Source organism: Macaca fascicularis, chromosome 5, assembly GCF_037993035.2.
Source record: "Macaca fascicularis isolate 582-1 chromosome 5, T2T-MFA8v1.1".
Lineage (NCBI taxonomy): Eukaryota > Metazoa > Chordata > Mammalia > Primates > Cercopithecidae > Macaca > Macaca fascicularis.
This window is the reverse complement of record NC_088379.1, coordinates 160,600,318-160,627,022: the sequence shown is the minus strand read 5'-3', so window position 1 is coordinate 160,627,022 and position 26,705 is coordinate 160,600,318. Positions and strand designations below refer to the sequence as shown.

General features: G+C 37.4%; 1 protein-coding gene across 10 annotated transcripts in view; it reads right to left on the bottom strand.

Moving 5' to 3' along the window:
• Nucleotides 1-26,705, bottom strand: part of GUCY1A1 (guanylate cyclase 1 soluble subunit alpha 1) — a 69,757-nt gene that overhangs the window by 15,497 nt on the left and 27,555 nt on the right. For 3 of the 10 annotated variants that reach the window (XM_015450950.4, XM_005556147.5, XM_015450953.4), the window contains 5 exons: nt 22,958-23,324; nt 16,069-16,130; nt 11,407-11,465; nt 8,499-9,208; nt 5,678-6,163 (listed from right to left, as the gene is read on the bottom strand). In XM_015450950.4, coding sequence (XP_015306436.2) covers nt 5,678-6,163; nt 8,499-9,208; nt 11,407-11,465; nt 16,069-16,130; nt 22,958-23,212 — 1,572 coding nt within the window. In that variant the 5' untranslated portion in view covers nt 23,213-23,324. Of the gene's footprint in view, nt 1-473; nt 2,608-5,677; nt 6,164-8,498; nt 9,209-11,406; nt 11,466-16,068; nt 16,131-22,957; nt 23,325-26,705 lie in introns of those variants that run through there. The other 7 variants (XM_015450955.4, XM_005556148.5, XM_045392986.3 and 4 more) reach the window with 5 other exon arrangements.

Genomic DNA, 26,705 nt, shown 5'->3' with positions numbered 1-26,705 from the left:
GCAGTACAGTCCTGTGAACACAATAACAGTTGGCTTCTACTCCCAGATTTGTCACTGACTCATTGTATCATTTCATCTCTCTTTTTTTTTTCACCATATAAGATAGTTTTTGTAGAAACAATACATTTTTGAATTACAATACATTGTTTAAAGATGTTGGGATCATTTACTCGTTTTATATCCTCCTCATCATAAAATAGTATTTTGCCTCAAGTCACTACCCAATAAATGTCATATGAATGTAGTAAAATTGTGCAATGTAAAACCAAGATATTAATAGTCATAAAAGTAAAAAGAAATGGTTTTTCTAAAGGACCCTTGGGGTCCTCATAGAAATTACTTGTTTAACTTAGGATTGTCTTGGAGATGCGGGCTCTTTTTTGGTTCCATATGAACTTTAAAGCAGTTTTTTCCAATTCTGTGAAGAAACTCATTGGTAGCTTGATGGGGATGGCATTGAATCTATAAATTACCTTGGGCAGTATGGCCATTTTCACGATATTGATTCTTCCTATCCATGAGCATGGTATGTTCTTCCATTTGTTTGTGTCCTCTTTTATTTCACTGAGCAGTGGTTTGTAGTTCTCCTTGAAGAGGTCCTTTACATCCCTTGTAAGTTGGATTCCTAGGTATTTTATTCTCTTTGAAGCAATTGTGAATGGAAGTTCATTCCTGATTTGGCTCTCTGTTTGTCTGTTACTGGTGTATAAGAATGCTTGTGATTTTTGCACATTAATTTTGTATCCTGAGACTTTGCTGAAGTTGCTTATCAGCTTAAGGAGATTTTGGGCTGAGACAATGGGGTTTTCTAAATATACAATCATGTCATCTGCAAACAGGGACAGTTTGACTTCTTCTTTTCCTAACTGAATACCCTTGATTTCTTTCTCTTGCCTAATTGCCCTAGCCAGAACTTCCAACACTATGTTGAATAGGAGTGGTGAGAGAGGGCATCCCTGTCTTGTGCCAGTTTTCAAAGGGAATTTTTCCAGTTTTTGCCCATTCAGTATGATATTGGCTGTGGGTTTGTCATAAATAGCTCTTATGATTTTGAGGTACGTTCCATCAGTACCGAATTTATTGAGCGTTTTTAGCATGAAGGGCTGTTGAATTTTGTCAAAAGCCTTTTCTGCATCTATTGAGATAATCATGTGGTTCTTGTCTAAGTCAAAAGAACAAAGCTGGAGGCATCATGCTACCTGACTTCAAACTATACTACAAGACTACAGTAACCAAAACAGCATGGTACTGGTACCAAAACAGAGATATAGACCAATGGAACAGAACAGAGTCCTCAGAAATAATACCACACATCTACAGCCATCTGATCTTTGACAAACCTGAGAGAAACAAGAAATGGGGAAAGGATTCCCTATTTAATAATGCTGGGAAAATTGGCTAGCCATAAGTAGAAAGCTGAAACTGGATCCTTTCCTTACTCCTTATACGAAAATTAATTCAAGATGGATTAGAGACTTAAATGTTAGACCTAATACCATAAAAATCCTAGAGGAAAACCTAGGTAGTACCATTCAGGACATAGGCATGGGCAAAGACTTCATGTCTAAAACACCAAAAGCAACGGCAGCAAAAGCCAAAATTGGCAAATGGGATCTCATTAAACTAAAGAGCTTCTGCACAGCAAAAGAAACTACCATCAGAGTGAACAGGCAACCTAAAGAATGGGAGAAAATTTTTGCAATCTACTCATCTGACAAAGGGCTAATATCCAGAACCTACAAAGAACTCAAACAAATTTACAAGAAAAAAACAAACAACCCCATCAAAAAGTGGGCAAAGGATATGAACAGACATTTCTCAAAAGAAGACATTCATACAGCCAACAGACACATGAAAAAATGCTCATCATCACTGGCCATCAGAGAAATGCAAATCAAAACCACAATGAGATACCATCTCACACCAGTTAGAATGGCGATCATTAAAAAGTCAGGAAACAACAGGTGCTGGAGAGGATGTGGAGAAATAGGAACACTTTTACACTGTTGGTGGGATTGTAAACTAGTTCAACCATTATGGAAAACAGTATGGCGATTCCTCAAGGATCTAGAACTAGATGTACCATATGACCCAGCCATCCCATTACTGGGTATATACCCAAAGGATTATAAATTATGCTACTATAAAGACACATGCACACATATGTTTATTGCAGCACTATTCACAATAGCAAAGACTTGGAATCAACCCAAATGTCCATCAGTGACAGATTGGATTAAGAAAATGTGGCACATATACACCATGGAATACTATGCAGCCATCAAAAAGGATGAGTTTGTGTCCTTTGTAGGGACACGGATGCAGCTGGAAACCATCATTCTTAGCAAACTATCACAAGAACAGAAAACCAAACACCGCATGTTCTCACTCATAGGTGGGAACTGAACAATGAGATCACTTGGACTCAGGAAGGGGAACATCACACACAGGGGCCTATCATGGGGAGGGGGGAGGGGGGAGGGATTGCATTGGGAGTTATACCTGATGTAAATGACGAGTTGATGGGTGCAGCACACCAACATGGCACAAGTATACATATATAACAAACCTGCACGTTATGCACATGTACCCTACAACTTAAAGTATAATAATAATAAATAAATTAAAAAAAAAAAAGAAATTACTTGTTTAATGGATACTAATCACAGTTATAGAAACCAAGATGTTGAACCAGTAGGTAAAAACAATGGTGATGCTTGAAGGACCACTGGAAATCAAGCTATTATCTAAAATCTAAGTATTAACCTTGTCATTATCATTATCATTGTTGTTGATGTTACAGGCAATTTTTATCTGTCTGTGATACTGGCTGCAGAAAGCAAATAGTTAATTTAAATCCACAAATAACTCCCTAATTCTAAGAGCAGCATTTTTCTTCTCCTCCAAATATTTACTGTAACTATAAGACCCTATTCTGATCCAAAGCCTCAATTGTAAAAGGATGAGGGTGAGAAAGGAAAAAAGAAAGAAGGTGCAAATCTTCAGAAATTCCCCAGTCAGAGTGAATGCTGATACCCTCATTATGGCTCCAGATTTCTTCTTGACCTGTCTTTCTCCTAGTCTCTGACTTTATCTTCTTATTCTCCATATTTCTCATTTTGTTCCAATGTCACTGCCTTCCATTATCCCTTAAGCATATCAAACATGCTCCCACTTGCTATTCCTTTCTCCTGGAGCAATCTCTCTGCAGATAACCACTTGGTTGTCCCTCCTTTCCTTCAGTCCCTACAAAAACCTCACCTTATTAGAAAAGCCGATTGCTACCACTCTCTAAGAAACAGCAATCACCCCTTACCCACTGCCCTTCTTTTTCCCCTTAACCTACTTTATTTTTCTTTCATATTATTATACTAACTGAAAGACTATAAATTTACTCATTCGTTTACCGTCTTTCTTTCCCCTAATCATATGTAAGCCCTCTGAGTTTGTCTAGTTTATTCAGTCCTATATTACCTGTGCCCGGTAATAATGAACCAGGTGGCAATGTCACCCATGAGCTTTTTCTCAGCAATGAGCACATAAGAAATGCTCATCATGATGGCTATCACAGGTGCTCAATAAATATGCTAATCAGAAGAAGTTCTACCCCCATCCCTACCTGATGTTAGGGGCCTACCATATCTGCTTTTGCAGCCCCTTGTACATACTGCATCCCTTCGTCATGTCATATGGAAATCTAGCGTTGGTCCATTCTGCCCTCTTCTCCTTCTCCAGATGTGAACTTTCCTCACAGTGATTGTACGCTCTAGCTCTGTAGCCATTGCCCACCCATGCTGGCAAATGCTGGATAACCAGTATATACATGCTGAAACAATTGGTAAATGAACACAGAGAGAAACAGAAAAATGGCCAAAACCCCCAGAAAGACAGAAGAGAGAAAATGAAATTAAATAAAGCCATAGTATAATCAAGTCCTGGAATAAATAAGGTTGACTATTCTTTTGAAGCCATTGGCACCCATAGGGTAGGCCCATGATTATACATTGTGTATATCTGAAACCCTTCTATATTTATTTTCAGCTGTCTCCAACTAATCTCAAGCAAAATCAGAAGTGAAGAAAAAGTAGAGATGAGGACTGGCATAGAAGGTAGTTTACTATCTAGCTATGGCTCTAGTTAGATTCATCAGAGAACTCTGTGGCTGTTGTCCTTATACCTTACAGTGAGGAGCATAGTTTCAAAATGCTTGTTAGGATATTTAAAAACTATACCCTATATCCTTGATAGAAATAACCAAAAGTAGAAGAGGGCTACTTCTGTTAGCAATTACAGCAGTTTGCAAGGAAGAAAGACTTCCTTCTCACAATTCTAAGAGAGGAGACAGTCTCAAGATAGAAAATGTCTACAAATAAATATAGTAAACTCCACAAGAGGCCATCAAACTTAACCTAACTGAAGCCAATTATTTTTTCTGTAATTATACATGGGCCTCTTTTTCCCCAAGGGAATCATGGCTCTGTTTGGAATTTCCTGTTAGGAATTTTTTAAAGTAAGGTTTTACTTCTAGCATCTAGAACAAAACAAGACAAGAGCTTATGTATTATCATGAATAATATTTGTTTCTTCCTCAATAATTTATTTATTTCCTGTTGGGTTCAGCTCTGAAACGTCAGAATGTTATGTGGCAAGTTAAGAAGATGATTCAAGCCATACAAATGAGAAGTATGCTTTATTCCTAGTGCCAATGTCTAAAAGAAAGCAAAGTAATTTAAATCAGTAAAAACTTTTAATTCTAAAGAAGTAGACAGAACTTGAAATCTCTTCATTAGCTCTCTTACTAATAGTAGTTACATTTTTAAAAAAATTGGTATCAGGGATGGTCACTGCTATATCTCCAGTGCCTACAATGATGCCTGGCTCATCCTGTATGTCTGATGAATATCATGTATTATCTAACATAATCTTTATAACAATCCTGTTCATGAAGATTATGGGACATAATGTGTGTTATTCATATGTATAGACTCTGTGAGTGAGCATTATTTTCTCTTAGAAGTGATGATAAAGGTTTTTTTTAACTTAGTTTACAAAGCGAGTAAGGCAGAGAACAAGATTTGAAGACAGGTCTTTGTTTTTCAAATGTCTCCACCCTTGGCCAAGCTGCAAAAATGCCTTAAGTAGGTGATTTTGATTTCTGTTAACTGTCTATGAAAAGTATCATGTTAACTCTGTACTGAAGTAATCTATTTAAAGGCAATTTTTATAATCCTCATGTGTCTTTACTCTTACAGATACAAAGGATAATGTTTCCTTGTATAAGCCATACTTCGAATTATCTCACACTTAATAATTCAACTCAGTTTCCACAGTGAAGTGGCAGGTTCACTGACTATTAAACTTCTCCTATTCACAGGTCCTACATCCCATCCTCCATTCTTTGAGCACCTTATCCTCCCTCCATTCTCTGCTCATTGTTTGAGAAGAGAATGTGGCAGTCCTCTCACAGAACAGTTACCTCTGTTTCTGGGCAGATCCGGAGCTATTTCTGGCTGGAAAACACCCACATAATGAATGTACTATACCTGTTCCCAGGACTGGGCTTGCAAGACCGTGCAGAGGTGGCCTTTCAGTTGCATTATAATTCAGGTCCTAGGCACAGTGCTTGTACCCCAGTGAGTTTGCTGGTAAAATGATCATTGCCCTGTTCCACCCCTACCTTGTAGACATCCAGCTCTCCACACTGCTGGTCGAAGCGAGTGTAGAGTGCATTGAGCATGGTGATGACCTGCAGCGGTGAGCACTGGGAGCAGATGGCAGTGAACCCAACGATGTCTGAAAAGAGCATGGTGACATTACTGAACTTCTTGGCTTGCACAACTTGCCCTTGCCACAGCTGCTGAGCAACCTCACAGGGAAATATGGAGCACAGAAGATCTACTGTCTTTTTCTTCTCCTCCTCTAGGGCTTGGTGGGCTTGCTCAAGAGTGGCCTTCAGCTTCCCTAGCCTCTTCTTCAGGCCATCTTGAGCTCGGGCTTGCTCCCCTATCAAGACCACATCCCTCAGTGCATTGTGAATTGGGATGTCTGACAGGTAGAGCCCTCGTCCTGTAAAATCTTCTAATCTGTCCACACAGGGTGACCCCAAAAACAAGATTGCACTGGATTCAACAATGTAGATCATTTGGCCTTTGAGGTCCATAACCTATGAAGGAAAGGAGAACCAACTGTGGTTTATTCAAGTTTCCAAAATCTTTCTGAGACAAAAGAAGGGGAAGTAGATACAGTAATAATCCCTTTGTGTTCAAACCTGCTGAAGAGGAACAGTTTGCTTTCTTATAGTTCCAATTTGCTATGAGTTCTAAAATGCATGCAGACATTTGAAGAGTATATTGGAGTATACTCTACACATAAATCAAGATTTACAGTGAACAATGCAAAACGCTGTTGCTTCAACGCTTTCTCACTAAGCAGCGTGCTGAGGCTTTTGCCACGATATTCTTGTTAATAGTCTCACTTGGTTAACCTGAAGTTCTATTTTTTGTATAATATGGTACTTATGAAAATGTAGTCTTCCTTCCTTTCTTCCTTCTTCCCTCCCTCCCTTTTACTTTTTTCTTCATTCTATTTTTTTTGTTGTTTCCTTCTCGTTTAGCATGTTTCTCTTCTCTTCCCCACTTCTCCCGTAGTACTTGCTCCATCTGGCAGGTATGGAAGTTAAAAAGCCTCCAAAGGTAAGATTTTTATCTGAATTTTTTTTTTCAGTCATGAGTAGCTCCCCAGAACTACCTTTTGGAAGTCATTATTTTTCCAGAGACTTCAGCATGAGGTATCTGAATCTTATAGGAGAGGCTACTTCCCCATTTCAACTTTGCCTCCAGCACATAAGGCACCCTGCCCTCCACCACACAAATAAAAGAGCAAACCATACAGTAGAAAGGACTGTACCAAGGAGGATGTGAGAGACAGGGGGCTTCAAGTGATCATCCTGAACCACAAGAAGGTTTACTTGCGTACATGTGGACAAAGATGTGCATGTGTGTTCTTGCAGCAAAAAGCCAAAAGCAACCCAAATATCCTTCAATAGGATACTAGTTAAATAAAGTAGAGCTTGGGAGACCAAGGTGAACGGATCACCTGAGGTCAGGAGTTCAAGACCAGCCTGACCAACATGGCAAAACTCCATCTGTTAAAAAATACAAAAACTAGCTGGGTGTGGTGGCGCATGCCTGTAATCCCAGCTACTCAAGAGGCTGAGGCAGGGAGAATTGCTTGAACCTTGGAGTTGGAGGTGGCAGTGAGCTGAGAACACACCACTGCACTCCAGCCTGGGCGACAGAGCAAGACTCCATCTAAATAAATGAATAAATAAATAAAGTAGAACACAACCATATAATGGGATACCACTAAGACTCCAAGAAAGCCAAATAGACCTATATCTAATGACATGGGAGGATGCACAAAATACATTGTTTCATGATAAAAGAAGTTGTAAAATAGCATTTTTTTTTGTTTTAAACAAAAATGTGTATAATTAGTTTTTCATTTTTTTGCTACAATAAACACCTTTCAATATTACTCATTTTTAAACATCTCAATATATTATTTTATGATAGAAAACAATAATAAAGCTATTTTCCTTTTGGGGAAAAATAGTGCTTCTACTAAAGTTATATATGTGTGAAATCTCTCTCTTAACTTTGCTTGTATTATCAACTATGAGTTAGCAAACTTTCTTTCCTGAGACTAAATAATTACCGAAGTTCTCTACCATGAGATGACATATTTTAACCTCCACATTTGGTAACAAATAATCAAATAAATTATTTTTTTATGTCTATTAAATGTTGATTAAAAATCCATTTAGTTGCCTCCTACAAGAAACAAGTGACTTTTGTTTGTTGTAAAACAATACCTCTTATTATTCAACCTAAGTCAGCTAGATAATTGAAAACATATTTTTATATAAACATTTATCAAATTTCATTATAAAACATTCCAAAAAGATATTAAAAGGCAGACTGCATTCAATAAATATTTTTGGAGTAATGAATCGAGTAAGCAAACAAATGCAGAAAGAATTTTGTTTAAGTTTATTACAGCTTTGCAATTCTTTTTTTTTTTTTTTTTTTTTTTTTGAGACGGAGTCTCACTCTGTCACCCAAGCTGGAGTGCAGTGGCGCAATCTCGGCTCACTGCAAGCTCCGCCTCCCGGGTTCACGCCATTCTCCTGCCTCAGCCTCCCGAGTAGCTGGGACTACAGGCGCCCGCCACTGTGCCCGGCTAATTTTTTCTATTTTTAGTAGAGACAGGGTTTCACCATGGTCTCGATCTCCTGACCTTGTGATCCGCCAGCCTCGGCCTCCCAAAGTGCTGGGATTACAGGCGTGAGCCACCGCGCCCGGCGCAATTCTTTTAACCTTGTTTTAAATATGTTTTATCAAAACATTTGAAGTGATGCATATATTTTTACGCTTTCGTTTCTTACTCTTAAATATGAAATAGCTTTCTTATTCAAGATAATACTACATTTTCCTTACCCTTGAAGATTTCTTCACAGAGTTGTCCCATCTCCTCACCCGTACAACAAACTGCATATTCAACATAGTCATGATCCCGCTAAATGTCTGGTTGATTTTTGGAGTCAGAATTTCAAAGTATTCTTCAAAATTAGGCTTTCCTTGAAAGTCTCTCCTGTTCATCAGCCTTCTGATGCCGTTGCCAAATTGCAGAATTGTCATATCTTTGTCAAACATGAAATGGAATGGAAATGTCTTGCAGAAGAGCGATGTGGGAATCACCAGCGAGGACTGGGGTTTGCTGGGGGACAGGGATGGCCTGGTGCTTTTCACGCGAACGGAGTACAACAAATAGGGCTGATTCACAAACTCGCTGCAATCGTTATGGAAGCAGGGAGGCATTAACGACACTTCCACTTCGGTTTCATATAATACGTGAGCAGCTGCCTTTATGATGCCAGGAAGAATCAGGGAGGTGGTTCTCTTAGGGAAGAAGTAGTAAACATGTAGAAAATCATCCTCCTTATCCAGGCATAGAATGGAGGCGTCCTCAAGTCTGCCCCTTTTTCCTGCTTCATGGCAATGGCTGCTCTGTTTCAGAAGGGTACTGAAGCTGTTTAAAAAATCTTTAAGAGTGCCTCCAACCACCCCAAGGATGTTTTCATCTTCCTCGTAACATATTTTAAAAAGCTCTTCACCAAGAGATTCTTTGATAACTTCCACTGGAACTCCTGAAATCACATAATACATGTTCTGCCATATCAAATACGCCACCTTGGTAAAGCTGTGCCATTATTCCTATTTTCAGCTTGTGCTATTTGCTGATTAAAATGAAACCCCTATATCCAAATTATCTACCTAGGTTAGCTTCTAAAATTCTAGTAACTGAAGAAATATCCCAAATTAATTCATTAAAAAAGAATGACCACTTGAATATAATACACAACTTTTTATCTCTCTGAAACCTAACTGTAAAAGATCAATTTGAATTCCTGTATTAAGTACCTTTTGGCAAAATTCCTCCAATCTTTCTGTTAAAAACAAAAGCAATTCATCCTCATGAAGAGGGTCTTCCTCTCTGAGGGTTTCCAGCAGCGAAAGGGTCAGACACTGAAGTTAATTTAAAATCACTGGTCATGAAACTCAATTTTGTCTAGAAATGATTACAAAGCATTTTTTTTCCTGAGTAAAATAGCATTCTTGTTTTTTAGTGTTAGCAGAAAGAGTATCTGCTTGGAATATGTAATTTACTTTCTATAGCATTTTCATGAGTGCTATGAAGTTAGAAATAAGCCTCTGTATGTCTGTGTCTTTTTACAATGTTAGGCTTTTATTAATATTACTTTTTATCATAAAAGCCATGAGATATATGAAGTTATTAAGGAGGCAATTTTTTTTTTTGAGACAGAGTCTTGCTGTGTTGCCCAGGCTGGAGTGCAGTGATGCAATCTCAGCTCACTGCAACCTCCGCCTCCCAGGTTTAGGTGATTCTTATGCCTCAGCTTCCAGAGTAGCTGAGACTACAGATGCACATGACCATGCCTGGCTAATCTTTGTATTTTTAGTAGAGATGGGTTTTTGCCGTGTTGGCCAGATTGGTCTCGAACTCCTGACCTCGGGTGATCTGCCCACCTCAGCCTCCTAAATTGTGGGGATTGCAGGCGTCAACCACCACGTCTTGCCAAGTGGCAATTTTTTGGGGACTTTTTGTTTACTCATTTCTTAGAGCTACAGGCACACAGGCTCAAGTCACTCCACAAGTCAGTATTTTAAGTGATACATAATAGTATGCTTAATTAACATAGAAAATAGAAATGTTATAGGTTAAATATTTTGTAACAAAGTAACATTTAACATCGAAAGGAAAAAGAGATAGGAGAAAGAATTAACAAATGAGGGTGGGTATAGTGAAGAAGACAAAAGGAGTCTTGGTTTCAGTCAGGCCATCTGTTGGTCTTATAAGAAAGACTCTGAGGTGGCAGAGCCCTTGGTGGCAGATGTCAAATTTTTATCATGAGTGAATGTAAGAAGGTGTCAGTTAGGACGACCGTTTTGAGTTGTTGAAGGTTTAATTTTTTATAGTTGCAGAGTCCTCTGGTGAGAACTGATAGTGAAAAAGTGTTTTTATCTGGTTGCATGTAGTTTTCACTATTTAAAATTTGTTTATTAAATAAAACATGTTATTTTTGTTGGCAAAATGCCCTAGGAAATACAAAATGGAGTCTTTTTTAAAGATGGAGTTAGTTATGTCAAGGGTGCTCTGTACAATCTTCCCTTTCTATAATCTCCTTTAATCTTTACACTCTGAGTACCACATTTTTTCTTATCTGTAATGTGGGAAAAAGAATAGTGCCCTCTTCATAGCACTGTTGTGAAGTGTGGGGCTTATGTTCAGAATAGGAGGGACTCGATATAAGTTAGTCATTATTATTATTATCAATATCATACTTTTAGAAAGACGCAACCTCATGGTTCATGTACTGAAACTTTGGAAAGGACAGCAAGACAAAGTCACACATCAAATTTTTCTCTCAAACTAATGATTAATGTGAGAACACTGTTAACTTTTTTCCCATGACTGCTCCTAACCTTTAAAAGCATTCTTTATTTTACTTTGTTGAGTAGAATTTTTCATGCATAAATGAAGAACACTTAGTTAGATTCAAGATCAAAGCCTGTGAATGTTTGTGAGTTAGCTTCCCATCTAGCCTTATCTACTCTTCAGCAACTAAACATAAACAGAGAAAATGTTTTAGGTCAAACAAAAACATATAGTATCAAAAATTGTTACTCTTTACATTAACAGAATACATAATATTGAACACTTCATACTGGGAGTCACCAACAAATAAACATGAATATTTCTAGAGAAAATGTGAGTTCTAGAGGTATATGGCATACTTTCTAATTACATAAACAATTCTATTACCTGCTGCAACTGCTTGCTCTGCAATTATTTTTTCAAAGTCTTCTCTTTCCAAAGATTTCCTGGAAATATTTCAATATTTTAAGTTATAAACTCATAAATACATGCTAAAAGTTCAGATTATAATATACAGAAATAATGATAGAAAATAGTTTAAATTAGGCGGGGCACGGTGGCTCATGCCTGTAATCCCAGCACTTTGGGAGGCCGAGTTGGGTGGATCACAAGGTCAGGAGTTCAAGACCAGCCTGGCCAACATGGTGAAACCCCGTCTCTGCTAAAAATACAAAAATTAGCTGGGCATGGTGGCCTGTGCCTGTAATCCCAGTTACTCGGGAGGCTGAGGCAGGAGAATTGCTTGAACCGGGACCCAGGAGGGAGAGGTAGCAGTGAGCCGAGATCAGCCAGCCACTGCACTCCAGCCTGCGCAACAAGAGAGACTGTCTCCAAAAAAAAAAAAAAAAAAAGAAAGAAAATAGTTTAAATTCCCTTGTCTGTAGAAGCAAATATTGACTATCAATTTTACAGGAAAGCAGCAACGACATGTACTATCCAGAACAATGTTGGAAAACCCCAAAATATATATGATAGAATGTTTTGTTATTCTTCATCATAAGGAATGTTTATCTTTTAAGTGAACTTTACATACACTAATACAGACAGTCTCAGACTTAGCTTTTTTTTTTTTTTAACACCTTTATATAGGTGCAAAAGCTGTAAGTATTCAGTGGAAACTGTACTTCAAAGTTTGAATTTTGATTTTTTCCCATGCTACAGGTATGGAGTACAATGCTCTCGTGTGATGGTGGGCAGTGGCAGTGAACCCAGCTCTCATGTGGCCATGAAATTTTGAGGGTAAACAACCGGTACTCTACAGTGCACTGTGTTACCAGATGATTTTGCCCAACTTCATGCTACTTTAAGTTGCTGAGCACGTGTAAGGTAGGCAAGGCTAAGCTATTCAGTAGGTTAAGCATGTTAAATGCATTTTTGACTTAGGGCGTTTTCAAGTTATGATGGGTTTATCTGTATGTAACTCCACTGTAAGTCAAGGAGCCTCCATACTAAAGAGAACCTTCCCTGGCTAGCAACCTCAAATGTGAAGTGGCCAAGAAGAGGATGGTAATTCTGATAACCAAGAAAAACCTACATACAGATAGAATTCACTTTTAAGTAACATTATATGTTTTCCTAAAGCAAATATATAGAATCTTTTGCTTCTTAGTTTAAGGCTCTATTTATCTCTCAGATATCATTATATTAAACTTTTATCCTTGATTTTGTGTAAAAAATTAGTAATGAAAGAAACCTATTCTTCATTCAATTATTGCACTCGTTGAACAGCATAGAAATTGAGACTATAATAGCATACTTTTTTATTGATAAGAGTTTTTTGCAGTTTTAACTGCACAACTTGTTGATTCATGTTTGCCTAATTGTTTGTGATGATTTCTGATAGTGATGAGTGATTATGATAAAATTTGTGATCGAAACTTGTTAGTTCAAACAGCACGTTGTGCAATTCAAACTACGATTCCTACCCTCACCTTCAAAAAATACAAGTGGGTATAAGAATTGCACAAGCACCGGCCCAGCGTGGTGGCTCAAGCCTGTAATCCCAGCACTTTGGGAGGTCGAGACGGGCGGATCATGAGGTCAGGAGATCAAGACCATCCTGGCTAACACGGTGAAGCCCTGTCTCTATTAAAAAATACAAAAAACTAGCCGGGCGAGGTGGCGGGCGCCTGTAGTCCCAGCTACTTGGGAGGCTGAGGCAGGAGAATGGCATAAACCCGGGAGGCAGAGCCTGCAGTGAGCTGAGATCTGGCCACTGCACTCCAGCCTGGGTGACAGAGCGAGACTCTGTCTCAAAAAAAAAAAAAAAAAAAAAAATTGCACATGCACCAGCAAACACCTGTGTGCCTCATACAAATACACACACACACACACACACACACATACACACACACCCCTCAGTATGAGTTCATACATATAATGATGTGATCAAAAGACCCCAGAAAAAGAAACTAAGCGAGAACTCTCTGGGCAACCAATCCTGAGGGACATGATGGCTGTACTAAAACTCATTCACTGAAAAAAAAAAAAAAAAAAAAAAAGAGGAGGGGGGCAGCTCTTGTACTTCATTCAAGGACAGTTCATTGGTTGATATATTGGACTTATTGTTTGTCAATTCATAGAAGAGAATAAGCAGCACAACAAAGGGTTAAAGGGTGTTCAGCAGTTGGCAAACTGACAGCAATAAAAGCGGCAGTGACTTACCAAGAAGAAAGTGAAGTAAAAAAGCATAAACAAGAGGATGCCCCAAAACTAAAAAAAGCACAGAGGAGCCACTTAACATATCAGCAGGCAGGCTTCTGAGCAAAAATCTTCTTTCAACAACTGAATAGTTCTCATCAAGACACTTTAAAAGTATAATCAGATTTCTTTTTTTTTTTAAGGAAATCAGAGAAGTGGTAAACAAAAATTTCAAAATTTCAAAAAAAATAATTATTGTTTACTTAAGTTTTGAGATTATTTTAAGAGATATACTGCTGGAAACACATCACAACTGAGTATTGCAAGAAGCTGTAGGAACAATTCACAACACAAAGCCCTGAGAATAAATTCTGAGTAAACTGGCTGCCAAGGACTTAAGCAGACAGACACAGTAGCACAGTGAGAGACTTGAGGCTATCTTATCAGCTTGACTGGGAATGAAGGTCAGAGGCATTCTGGAATGCTTTTCATATTACTCGTGTAAACAAAGCTTCTGTCAGACACATAGATTCACACTCTCTCCTTCTGGACCTGTCCATGACCCCTTCTTGGCTTGGTCCTGCTGCCTGCAGTCTGGGACCAGCTAGTCAGCAAGGAGAATCAGGCACATATGATCCACAGAGCAGATGATCACTCATGAGTAGGAGACAGATGAATGAATTGTTAAAACATTCCTGACAATAGTACTGTTTTGTAAAACTTCAATGTTCAGTTCTGCAAATTTGAACACCAGTATTTATTCGATTATTTATAAACTAAACCATCCTTGAAATTTCAGGGAATCAAAAACAGGGCCTATTACTTTTTGTTGTTGTTGTTTGTTTGTTTTGTTTTGAGACGGAGTCTCGCTCTATCGTCCAGGCTGGAGTGTAGTGGCGCAATCTCGGCTCACAGCAACCTCCGTCTCCCGGGTTCCGGCGATTCTCCTGCCTCAGTCTCCCAAATAGCTGGGATTACAGGCATCTGCCACCATGCCTGGCTAATTTTTGTGTTTTTAGTAGAGACGGGGTTTTGCCATGTTGGCCAGTCTGGTCTCGAACTCCTGACCGCAGGTGATCCGTCCACCTTGACCTCCCAAAGGGTCGGGATTACAGGTGTGAGCCACTGTGCCTGGCCCCTATTACATTTTCTGTCAGCAGTAAATGTGCTAAATTGTGTTTGATTCACTAAATAAATCAGATTTTAAAAATGTAACTTTAGTGATGAGGTGCAGAAGCGCATGCCTGTAATCCTAGCAGTTTTGGAGGCCAACGTGGGGGAATGCTTGAACTCATGAGTTTGAGACCAGTCTGAGCAACATGGTGAAATCTTGTCTCCACAAAAAAAAAAAAAAAAAAAAAAAAAAATTGGCTGGGCATGGTGGCACATGCCTGTAGTCCCAGCTACTCGAGAGGTTGATGTGGGAAAATGGCTTGAGCCAGGGAGGCAGAGGTTGTAGTGCGCCAAGATCATACCACTGCCCTCTAGCCTGGGCGACAGAGCAAGACCCTGTCTCAAAAAAATGAAAATAAAATTTAAAAAAGTAACTTTAGGCCCATGCCCATAATCTCAGCTTTTTGGGAGGCTGAGGTAGAAGGATGGCTTGAGCCCAGGATTTCTGGGCAGCAGTGAGCTATGATCACACCACTGCATTCAGCCTGGATGACAGAGTGAGACCCTGTTTCTAAAAAAAAAAAAAAAAAAAAAAAACCTTTATATTAAACCTCTTCAGAAACCCTTTAAAAGAATACTAGAAAAAAAGTATAAACCAAACTAATGTTCTGCAGTGCAACCAAACTAGTTAGGAGAATACAGAAACACTTCCCTAAGAATTAATAAACAGCTGCTACCCCCAGAACTCTGAGTCTCCTTCCTTTTAAGCCCTTGATCCTTCTACCTCCTCCTGATGCAGACACTAAAGTGTTAACATGCTGTTGAGGTGTCTATCGGGGACGGGGTATCTGCTGGGACCCTGCTCAAAACTTTGGCAGCATCCTTCAAGCAAGAAGATTGTTTGGGATCCATGACTTACCTGTTGTTAAATATTTTAGAAGTTACTAATTAGTATGAAAGAATTGGCCTTGCAGGAGCTTGTTAAAGCAGCAGTATATAACCACATGCTTAAAATAATGGGCTCTGAAAAACCTGGGCTTGAACCCCAGCTCTGTCTTTTCCTTAACCAGCTATAAAATTCTAAACACTTCATATAAACTTCAGTTTAATCATTTATCAAATGTGAAAAATAGATGCACTTAATTTCAAATTAGTATCAGCGAAAGCGCTAAGTCCAGTTTCTGACATATCACAATGATTCAATAAAGGGTTGACATATTCAGTAAGTGCTGACCGTTAGCAGCAGTATTAGTCATTGAAACAAGAGGTTCACACAACTAAAGTGGTTTGACTTACCTGCTTTCTTTTATTTTGTGCTTTGCCAATGTTCTCTGAAGTGCAAGATTCAGCCGTTCAAACTGAAAGTTCAAAAGAAATATTTTAAACATTCCCTTAAATAATAATTTGTTTGAAATTATATATTTACAAATGCATCCTGAAGATTTATTTTAGAGAAGCAAAAACATTATACAATTGCTTGAATGATAAATGTTGTGAATTTTCACTTTGGAAACTGGAACTGATTTTCTATGTGTTTTCCAAACTGGAGAAGAAGCAATGTGCTGAGACTAATCTGAGACTGGATATGTGTTGTGGCCCATAGGTTTAGCTTTTGGTGGTGGTCTCACTGACAGCCACGGAATAGTTGAGCTGATTGTGAATCCAAACAGAAGGTTTCAGTTTGGCAGTGTTAGGTCTTCTGCAATATAGGATTCCATGGGTATCACTTCCTCTGAGTCAGGAAATCCCTCTGGATGGGCAACCAATACTTCAGTCTCAGCAAGGACCAAGCCAAGCAAATTTCTGTTCCCTTTACAAACTTCACACTCAGCTGCCCCAGTGACTCTCTGCCCTTAACTACACATTCATATCATCTTCTTGTCTAGCGAACTCTGGAGTTATCTCTGTCTCTTCCTTTTTTGATCTCTTAAATCTAATCTGTCACCAAAGTTAGTTGATCATTTATTTGAAATAAGCTTTGGATTTACCTTGGCTTATACTGATTTCCTTTCTTTGAACCAATAATCCTCATGAAATACTTACGGTTTTATTTTCTTTTATTGATTTCTGAGAACTTCATGAGTTTTCCTATTTTGCAAGACATTTGTATGTAAGCTTTTATATTTAATAAATACATGTTGAGTAGCTATTAATTTCTCTTAACAGCTGATTGTCTCTAATAAATAAGTGGAAAGCAGAGCATTGATAAGCAGTGGTGTCCATTTTTATGCATTCCATGTAAAAATCATATGTGTTTATGTATGTACCTCCCTCTCTATATATATATGTGTATATGTACAGATATATATAAAACCATATATTATATATAGAGAACCATTGATTCTTTCTATAGTTTCCCCAGAGGAAAGTGAAACATTTTTTGCTGTTCCAAGTTGAGAAATTCCTTTTTCCTTAAGAACTATTTATATCTCTTGTAGAGTTTCCACCAGTCAAGTGGGGTACTGGAGTAAACCAAAATAGAGCAAGGTTCTGTTTTAATGAAATGAGTTACGAAAAGGGCTTTTAGTTTTAAATATACACATACAAAGCTTAGAAAGAAAATTTTAAAATGTATTGAAAGAAAGCACAATTGCTGAAAAAAAATTAAAGAGATTTTAAATTTACAATGTGGAACAATTTTTCAGACTGTTCAGATACAGAGAGAAAGTATAACATCTGCCACAGGATGAAAGAAAAGCTGGTGGAAGACACACCCAGAGGGCACATTCTGAGCAGGGCCTGGTGATCTATGTAAAGGCAAAGAGCAGTTGAGAAACATGTTCAAGAAAGAAACTCTGGGCGTATTTCCCAGACATCTTTCTCATCAAGGAAAAAGGAAGGTAACATTAAATTAGTGATGCTGTATGTGAAGTAAATCAGCCAGGGTGCTCGAAATGTTTAAATATCTGAAGAACCATCTACTTGGTAGAGTAGAAAGTTACTCTAGTAACAGAGTATTAATGTGGATACAAATCCATGAAAGCATGAGTGGCTATGAATTCTTTCTTCCTGCAAAATGTATTCATATGAAAAAAGAAGTCTTTAATAAAATAAGGGTTGCTACCTTTGTGCTTGAGCTCTCAGTTTTCCTTCACAGCATTTGCTCTCCACCTTTGTAAATTTTTCATAATCTGTCTCTTCCATTACAATAGAAGCTCCAAAAGGGCAGACAGTGTCTGTTTTGCTTACCCCTCTTTGTCGAAAACCTACAATAGTACCTATCCATAGGAGATGTTCAATACATATTTATTGAATGAATGAATGAATGATGTCCACCTGCCAGCTACTCAAAGTCTTGAAGGCTTAATCTATAAAATTTTATCTGTGAAGTGATAAAGCCAAATATAGAGGTGTTACTCTTTTAGCTAGTTTACAAACAAATTTAGGTTGTTTGCAATTTAAACTATTTCAATTATATTTGTGTGTGTGTATATATACATATATATATATATATATATATATATAGCTTCTTGGACCAGGAACTTTTTTTTTGGATATAGAGTTTTGCTCTGTCATCCAGGCTGGAGTGCAGTGGTGATCACAGTTCACTACAGCCAAGAACTCCTGAGCTCCAGTGATTCTCTTGCCTCAGCCTCCCAAGTAGCTGGGACTACAGGTATGAGCCACCAAGCTCGCCCTGACCAGGAACATTTTATGGGCCAGGGAGAAAGAAAATCCAACCAATTCTGCCACTGAAGATTGCTTTCTTCTTCCTCTTCAACGCTACTGGAGACACTCTACTCCTCTTTATGTCTCTGATTAAGCCAAGGGGGATACTCTTTTACCCTTTTAGTCAAAATCCTTATTTGTCTTTCATTTTCTTCCTACTGCCACTAGAAATGTCTTTTTCTGGTCTTTTCCTCCTAACGTACACACTATCATCGTAACAGGGGAGGAGAAATGGTCACCTTCCAATTGCTAGGGTTGGTGGAGCAAATGTATTTTTGGCTTTCCATTTTGAATCAAAACTTATTTTCCCAAAGAAAAAAGGAATAAAGTCTGTGCAAAGCATTACTAACATACTTGACTGAAATTATGAGTGAATAGGCTTTGATGGAAATCTACATTCATCTTATACCATTACTCCTCTGGAAAAGTTTTGTAAATTCAAAGCAAAACCCGTAAGAGACAGAACTCACATGTTTTCCAGGCAGAATATTTATTGGTAGAGGCTGTTGTTGCATCGAGTTTCCTACCTTGGTGCTGTACTTCCTGTGATATATCCTGACCCTGAGATGACATGAGTCCACAATAAAATTATAAGCAGGATTCAACTATAAGTGAGATCTGTCAAACACAGCCAACCTCAGGGCCTCATGACATAAAATCAACCATTTCAGGACTGCTCCAAACCCCAACAATTCTATATATTAATTTTTGGTTTCAGATTTTAGAACTAAATCCAATATTTCCTTCCAAATTCATTCCTTACAGTTCAATATATGTAAATATTGTGTAGCAGTCTTTTGTAGATCTTTTAGTTGTCTATCACTAAAATACCCTACTATTTGGGAAAGCCTTCATTTTGAATTTGGAGGAACAAGTTCTCTTATTTGTACAATCACCAGAACCTGAAGTATTGTAGATTGTGGACCTTCTGATTTACAGAGGGGACACTTGTTCCCCAGTGCAAATAGTTTGTAGTGCTCTCAAGTTTGTTTTTCTTGACTAAACAATTATCTTTTGGCTTCAGAAAGAATAGATCGGATTAAAGTGTTAAAACAAGTGCTTTTGCCACAAATATACCATATATGAATACTTCAGGAATAACTGCCATTTGATGCAACATTGCTGTCAATGATGTGAATTTTAATAAAATCTCATTGGTGTGGTTTATGAATACGTCACTATTTTCATTGGCTTTTTAATTTTTCTACAGTTTTTAATGTTTTTCTAGACCAAGGATATTTTAATTCATAAGATAAGTTGTAACAGTGTTTCTTTTTTTCTTCTTTCAACCTAATATTCTAGAACACATCCACAGACCTCATGATTCTCTTCAAATGCTCCTACTTTTGCCAGGTACTTGATTTGTGATCTTATCATTTATGCAAGCATATCCAATTCAATTGATTCAGTTCAGTAAGTGGTTTCTGATTTGCTGTGACTGTGGCTCCATTAAAAGCTCCTTCAAGACAGTATGCCTGAAGGAGCTTACAGAATTATTGGGAAACAATACCCATGAAAAAAGAGCAAACAATATTATGTTATATTATATTAGGAAGAGCAATGGATCATGAATGAAATGCAGAGAGTTTTCCATTTCTCCAGTTATCTTTTGTTTTAAGAAAGAGATCTAAATTTATGTGCTTCCATTTCTTAAAATAGAAATGATAAGTTTGCATTAGATGATCAAGAAGACTTTTTAAAGCTCTAGTATTCCATTACTTGGGAACGACCTCTCACATGTTGCATTTGCTAAGGATAATACATTTTTACACTTGCCGGTTCACTAATAAAAATATAACCAGGAAGTTGATTCTGATGATCTAAAACAAAAATTGTTATGTCAAATGCTATTTTAAGTATCTTCTTTTGGATTATTAATATAACTGAAACTAAATAGTAGTCTAAGCATTAAATCTATAAACTTAACAGATAATCAGTAGGAAAAAAACTGTAACAAGAATTTATCAAAGATAAGTAGATGTTTGAAGTCATCTAGATTGAGTACTATACAGCTCAAATGTATTCAACACTGGAACATTTGCTGCCATAAGGATAATGTCTCAGTTGGAGAGGAGTTTTAGTCACTAATGCCAAACATACCTCTTCCATTTCCTATACTACAGTCAAATCTTAATGCTTTATTCTTATAAACTAATGAACAAACAACATAGACTACTAAATTTTAAATATGTATACACACACACACACACACACACACACATATATATATATATATATATATACAATTTTAATTTGGTATTGCATCCTAGTCTTTCAGTACATTTTCCTAGGAAAAAGAGAAGGGAAGTTTACAGCAGCCTGTATGGCTCTTCAGGATCAGGAGAAGGCACACCACCCAGAAACTTCTCCCTCATCAGGAAAAGAGAGGAATGGAACATGCACATCCATGGAAAATGTTTGAGAGGCTCTCAAAATCTCTAGCTGAGCCAACTGGTGAATGTCTTTTCCTGTCAAAACCAGTCTGAAAAGAAGCAAAGAGGTGACTGCATACTGAAGTGTGCAGGCACCAATGCAAAGCTACAAGGAACAGGAAAAATTGGGGAAATATGACACACCAAATAAATAAATAAATAAATCTACAGTAACTGGCCCTAAATAAATGAAGAACAATGATTTACCTGACAAAAAATTCAACATAATGAAATTTAGTGAGTTCTAAGAAAACACAGACCGTCAACTAAATAAAATAAGAAAACTATATGTGAGCAAAATGTAAATATCAACAAAGAGATAACCACAAATATAGAACCAAGCAAAAATTCTGGAATGAAAGAATAACTAACTGAAAAAAACTCAATGGAAACAATCAACATCAGACTTAAGCAGAAGAATCAGCAAATTCAAGAGAGGTCATCTGAAGTTATTCAGTCAGAAGGGCGAAAATAAGAATGAATGAAAAAGAAGGAAGCCTGTGGAACTTTTGGGGCCACCATCAAGTGAACCAGAATGTTTTTCAAAAAAGAGTCCAATATGTGTATGACTTCCACTGTAGAAAATCAAAATTTACTAAACAAAATAATAAAGCCAACATAGTAAGGACAGGATTCAGGGAAAACGTAGAAGCTATCTAGCTTCCTCATCATCACCATCTGTTCATGTCTGTTCATTTCACTCTGTCCTTGGAAATGAGAGCACCGATTTGTTTCCCAGAGTGTGCCACAAACCAACTCCCTGAGGAGGACTGTATCCCTTTTCCTAGCCAATGCTGGCTGTCTAGCAACTAGAGTGGGGTAAGAATAATTAAACATTTCCATTTCAAAGGTTATCTGCCAAAGTACTATTGTGTTAATATCATATCTGAAATAAACTCCCTCAACTTTCTGCTAAGTCCAATTTATCCATCCTTCAAACTTCAATTTCTTCTTTCTCAGTCATTCCAGCCTGGATTGTTTACAGCAGTAATTAATTGCTCTACCCTTTGAAAGCTGTGTAATTTTGGTCAAGCCACTGAACTTCCTCAGCTCTTCCTGGGAGTAAAACAAGGTTATCTGTGAAATTCCTTTCAGTTCTGAAAAGTAGCCAGTCTGTGTTTCTTTGGTGCTTTGCATAAAATAGAGGGTTGGTATTGAGTCAATTAAAAATTATCAATGTATTATGTTAGCCAGTGTCTGATTGAGTCAATGTCCAGCCAAATTCATAGGTTAAGCAAATCTATATAAAACTATGAAGACTGACAGAGGGAGGAAGACATCATGAAGACCTTCAACTGCTCTTCTATTTATCCTACAGAGGAAGAGGAGCTTTCTACATGTCCCCTCTATTCCTAAGATATTTGACCTGTTTAGGTCTGTGTCCTGTTCCCAGAAGTTTCTTTAAAGGTGTTTTGACAGAAGGTGCTCTAGATCTCAACATGACACTATGCTATGCAGCTTGCAGGGCTATATGAAGAGGTGTCAGAGCTAATAACACACAGTTTAGGCAATCACAGGCTCATGACTCCGACCCAAGGGAGAAGGTTAAGACTGATTGAGCAGAAACTTCAGAATCAGAGCAAACAGTCAAGGGAGATTTTCACAACTCTGAAAATTGGCAGGGGACGTATGATGCTCTTTAAAATTAGGAGAGAAAACCCCAGCAGAAAATACGCTATTCTTTGAAGAATTTAATTTTAAGATAATAGCTAACAACTACTGACTGCTTATGGTATGGCAAGAGCTATGGATGGTTTCACTTAAAACTCATTAAAACTCTAGAAGATGAGTACTATTACTATTTTCACTTTACGGACAAGGATGCTGAGGTAAAGAGGCATTAAGCCTGTTGCCCAAAATCATAAAGTTTGTCAGAGTGCAATGTTCTTGTGAAAAGAATTCAAGATCATAAACATCTTAAGATAAAACACAACTTAAGAACATAATTGCTATAAAAGAATATTTTTATGTGTTCCAAGAAAATATTCTACATTTATGGTAGCCTTGAAAGTGAGAAAGGAAGTGTTTAAATTTTCCTTAGAAAAACATTCTACAATTTCAAAATCTAAAGAGCAAGCACTCACCTCTGGGAAAATAAGTTTGCAAATACTCTCTGCCAAAGTGTGAAGATAGACTCGGCTCCGACTCGTTTTTCTTTGAGGAAGACTTTCTTGTATGTTCTTCTCAGGAATGTCTTGACAGATGGGCACGGTTGCTTTGCAGCTCTCTGAGCTTCCTGCTGCCTCCTCTGCAGACTCATTAGGAACTTGACCTGGTGCCAGTAGGGAGAAAGGACACTCTCCTGTGATCTTGAGATCCTTGAGCTTCGTGCAGAACATGGTGTTGGTGTCTCTTACCCTGCTGTGATCTCCTCCTGATGAGCTGTAGTTCTTATATGAGACTGACAAACAGAAGCCACTATCAATTCAAGGACACTGGTAACTGGGATGTCTACGGGCAGCAAAAGGTCAGAACAGAAAGAGGAGTGACTTTATGCACTGATGAAAACAGAAAAAGACAGGTGAGAAAAAGCAATAGTCACATCATTTAAAGTTAAAAAAAAAATCTGCTGGAAATGCCAGTTATAAAATGAGCAGGACATTTGGCAAAGAACTTTACTTAATGTGTGTGAATTTCACTATATTAGAAAAATACTTGCTCTTACTATTTTAACTCTTAAAATAAAATATATTTTTCTAAAATGTTCTTAGCATCAACTACTGATTTCCATTTTTTATACTCATCTGGACTCATCTGATCCAGTTTGATTTCACAAGAGTGGAACACCATGGTTTTATGACAAAAGCCACATCTAAGTCTATGTTTTATTAATGCTTGTACTACTACATTCTCATTATGCTCTCCTTTCTGAGAAGTCAGAACAGTAAAAACCAATGGCTTCCAAAAATACCTAAGGGAAAATAATATGCATAATGATCCCCAAGTATATGTTTTCAGATTTGAAACACCAACTTAGAAAAAAAAAGTTCAATGAAAAAAAAGTTCAATGAAGATGATTACGGCGAAAGAAAATTTTTATCACTTTAAATAGTAAAGCAATTTAAAAATATTATCAAAATGAAAAAACATCAGAACTCCTGATCTCCAGGAACATATCATGGGATTTGCAGGGGTCTCTGGATCCAAATCTAGTCAGCACTGCAGTGAGTCAAACACTACCCCACTTCCCACTGAAATCATAAGCATCGTCATTCCAGCATATTTTCCCCTGTACTTTTGTTTTTGTTGATGTTGTGGTTGTAAATTATCTCACAATTCACAACCCATTTATCATTAGCTATTTGTTACTGGAACTGTCAAGGTGTGAATTCAGTTCATCAACAGTACTAATTATCTTGATTAACTGGGTCTACCAGCTATTTCCTACTCTTGGGGAAGAAAAACAAAGAGTGGAAAAGAACCCATATTTGCTAATCCCCACATGTACTAAGTACTATGTGCCTCACACAGTGCTGGGAACTCTATGTTTATAATTAATCCTCACAGCAACCATGTAACACAGGTATTATTATCCCCAGTGGGTGAGAAGCTCAAAATTTCAGGTACTTTTCTCTCATTTGAAATGCTAGAGAATGACTGAACTAGGATTCAAATGCAGATTCAGCTGACTCCGGAGCCTGTGTTTTCTATAACTCCAAACTAATATTACTAAGATAGAGCAGTTTCTATCATAATCAGGCTTAGTTTATTAACTAAGAATAGATTTTTATCTTGAAAATATGATTTACAAATTTATATTAAAATTCAGTGAGGAACATAATTCTTCTGCTCATTGGCTGGTGGTATCTGAAACATCCAAGATACAGCCTTATATTTGAATCTTTAGAGTTGGAGTTCAATTTTTTTTTTAAATTTTCTATGCTCCTCAATGCCCTTAATATGTTTCCAGTAGGTATAAGCAACAGCCTGTAAATTGTCACATGTAAGTCATCTAATAAGTTTAGAACAATGAACAACTCATTTTCTGAACTGGGACAAACAAGGAAGCTAAATTCAGTATCTGATCCCCATGGGATGTCATGGGACATTAGGTATAGAGGAAGATTATGGATGCTGGCAGGCCAGAAGAAGCTGCCAAGGCTCTGTTACCTAAAGTTATGACCAAAATCTGTGCTCATATATAATTTATGAATCTTCAAGAGGGGACAAAAGAAAATCCTATGCATTTATGAGTAGAAAATTTATTCTGCCAGAATAGAATGCGAGTGGTCTATCTCAGTAGACTACTGAAGTGGTCCAAAGGCAATATGGCTATAGGGGGAATGATTACTTAGATTCTACAAAACCTAAAAATCTAATAATTTTACCCACATTTGTTTTGGGACTTAATGTAATAAATATTTGTTTCTTAGTCTTTACTACATCTCAACATAATTCTATTATTGTTTAATAACTTCTCTTCTGATTTAAGCTTCAAATCAGTGATCAGCTTTAATCTTCAAAAGTGCTTTAACCTTTTCTGTAAAGGTCCTGAGAATAGATACTGTCAGTTTTGCAGGTTACATGGTCTTTATTGCAACTATTCAACCCTACCATTGCAGTGTGAAGTCAGCCAGTGATGATATACAAATGAATGGGCACAGATGTGTTCCAATATAACCTTGTTTGTAAAAGCAGACTGTGAACATAGCCAGTAGTTTGCTGACCCCTGGTTGTAGAAAGCTGAGTGTATTAACTTAAGCATTTTAATTAAAATATAATTTTGACTATAGGAGCAAAGTTATTTCCTCATCTCCTCTAGTCACTCCTCTCCAAAAATAACAGCCTACGCAGGTCCAGTTTTGATTGGGGTGGGGGAAGTTGGAGAGTTTTTTTCATTATTATTTGTAGAGAAAAAGTCTCACTATGTTGCCCAGGCTGGTCTCTTAACTCCTGGGCTCAAGCAATCCTCCTGCCCTGGCTTCACAAAGTGCTGGAATTACAGGCATGAGCCACTGTGCCTGGCTGGGATCCAGTTTTTAAACAACTTCAAAGTAATCAAAGAGAGTGTGATAGATAATACTAAACATCTATTTATACAAATAACAGTAGCATTATTTTATATTAATTTTCAGGGAAAAGAGCTGTATTATCTGAATGCCACTATTTCAGTTATATCAATATCTAACTACAATAACTAGCAGAAAAGGGTACACAAAAACAAAAGAAAGACAATAAGAAATGGAAGAGTATAGGTTAGGTCTGAGGATGGCATAGAATTATTACTAAAATAAGTTATTTTGGTATACATTAGAATTTTAGTATTGGACTTAGAAGTTTGCCATAATATAGTTTATAATAGATCTTTCCATTAAACTTCACTCTCTCATTCACATTGGATTTCAATGTTGGTACCCAAGCCCAATATTTTAATTCTTATCTTCCTACTGAATCCAGCTGCAGCAGAATACATTTGACCAGTCAACTTTCCTGGAAATAATTTCTTTTCCTGTACTGCACAGTACTATAATTTCCAGGAAATGTGCCGAACAGTGTTTTTTATTAAAGCAAAAACAGCCAACAGGAAACAAGTTGTGCTTACTTTAAGATAGTTAAGTATTTAGTCTCGTTAAATTACATATGTATAAACAAACTAATTAGCATTCTTCATCTGCTCAACTGATGAAATTACACTATGAAGCAGATGCACACAGTGTTGATACCTTGGAAACCTGTTTGTCTTGCTTTTGCCTGCCAGGAATAGAGAATATTTCTGGCAGGCAAAAGATTGTTCCTCAACTAAACTAGTGATGATTTTTATGGGTAACATTAGCAGTAACTTCAGAAATGGTTTGGTCAGTTGAATTCAGTATCCAGTTAGTTGTAGAAATG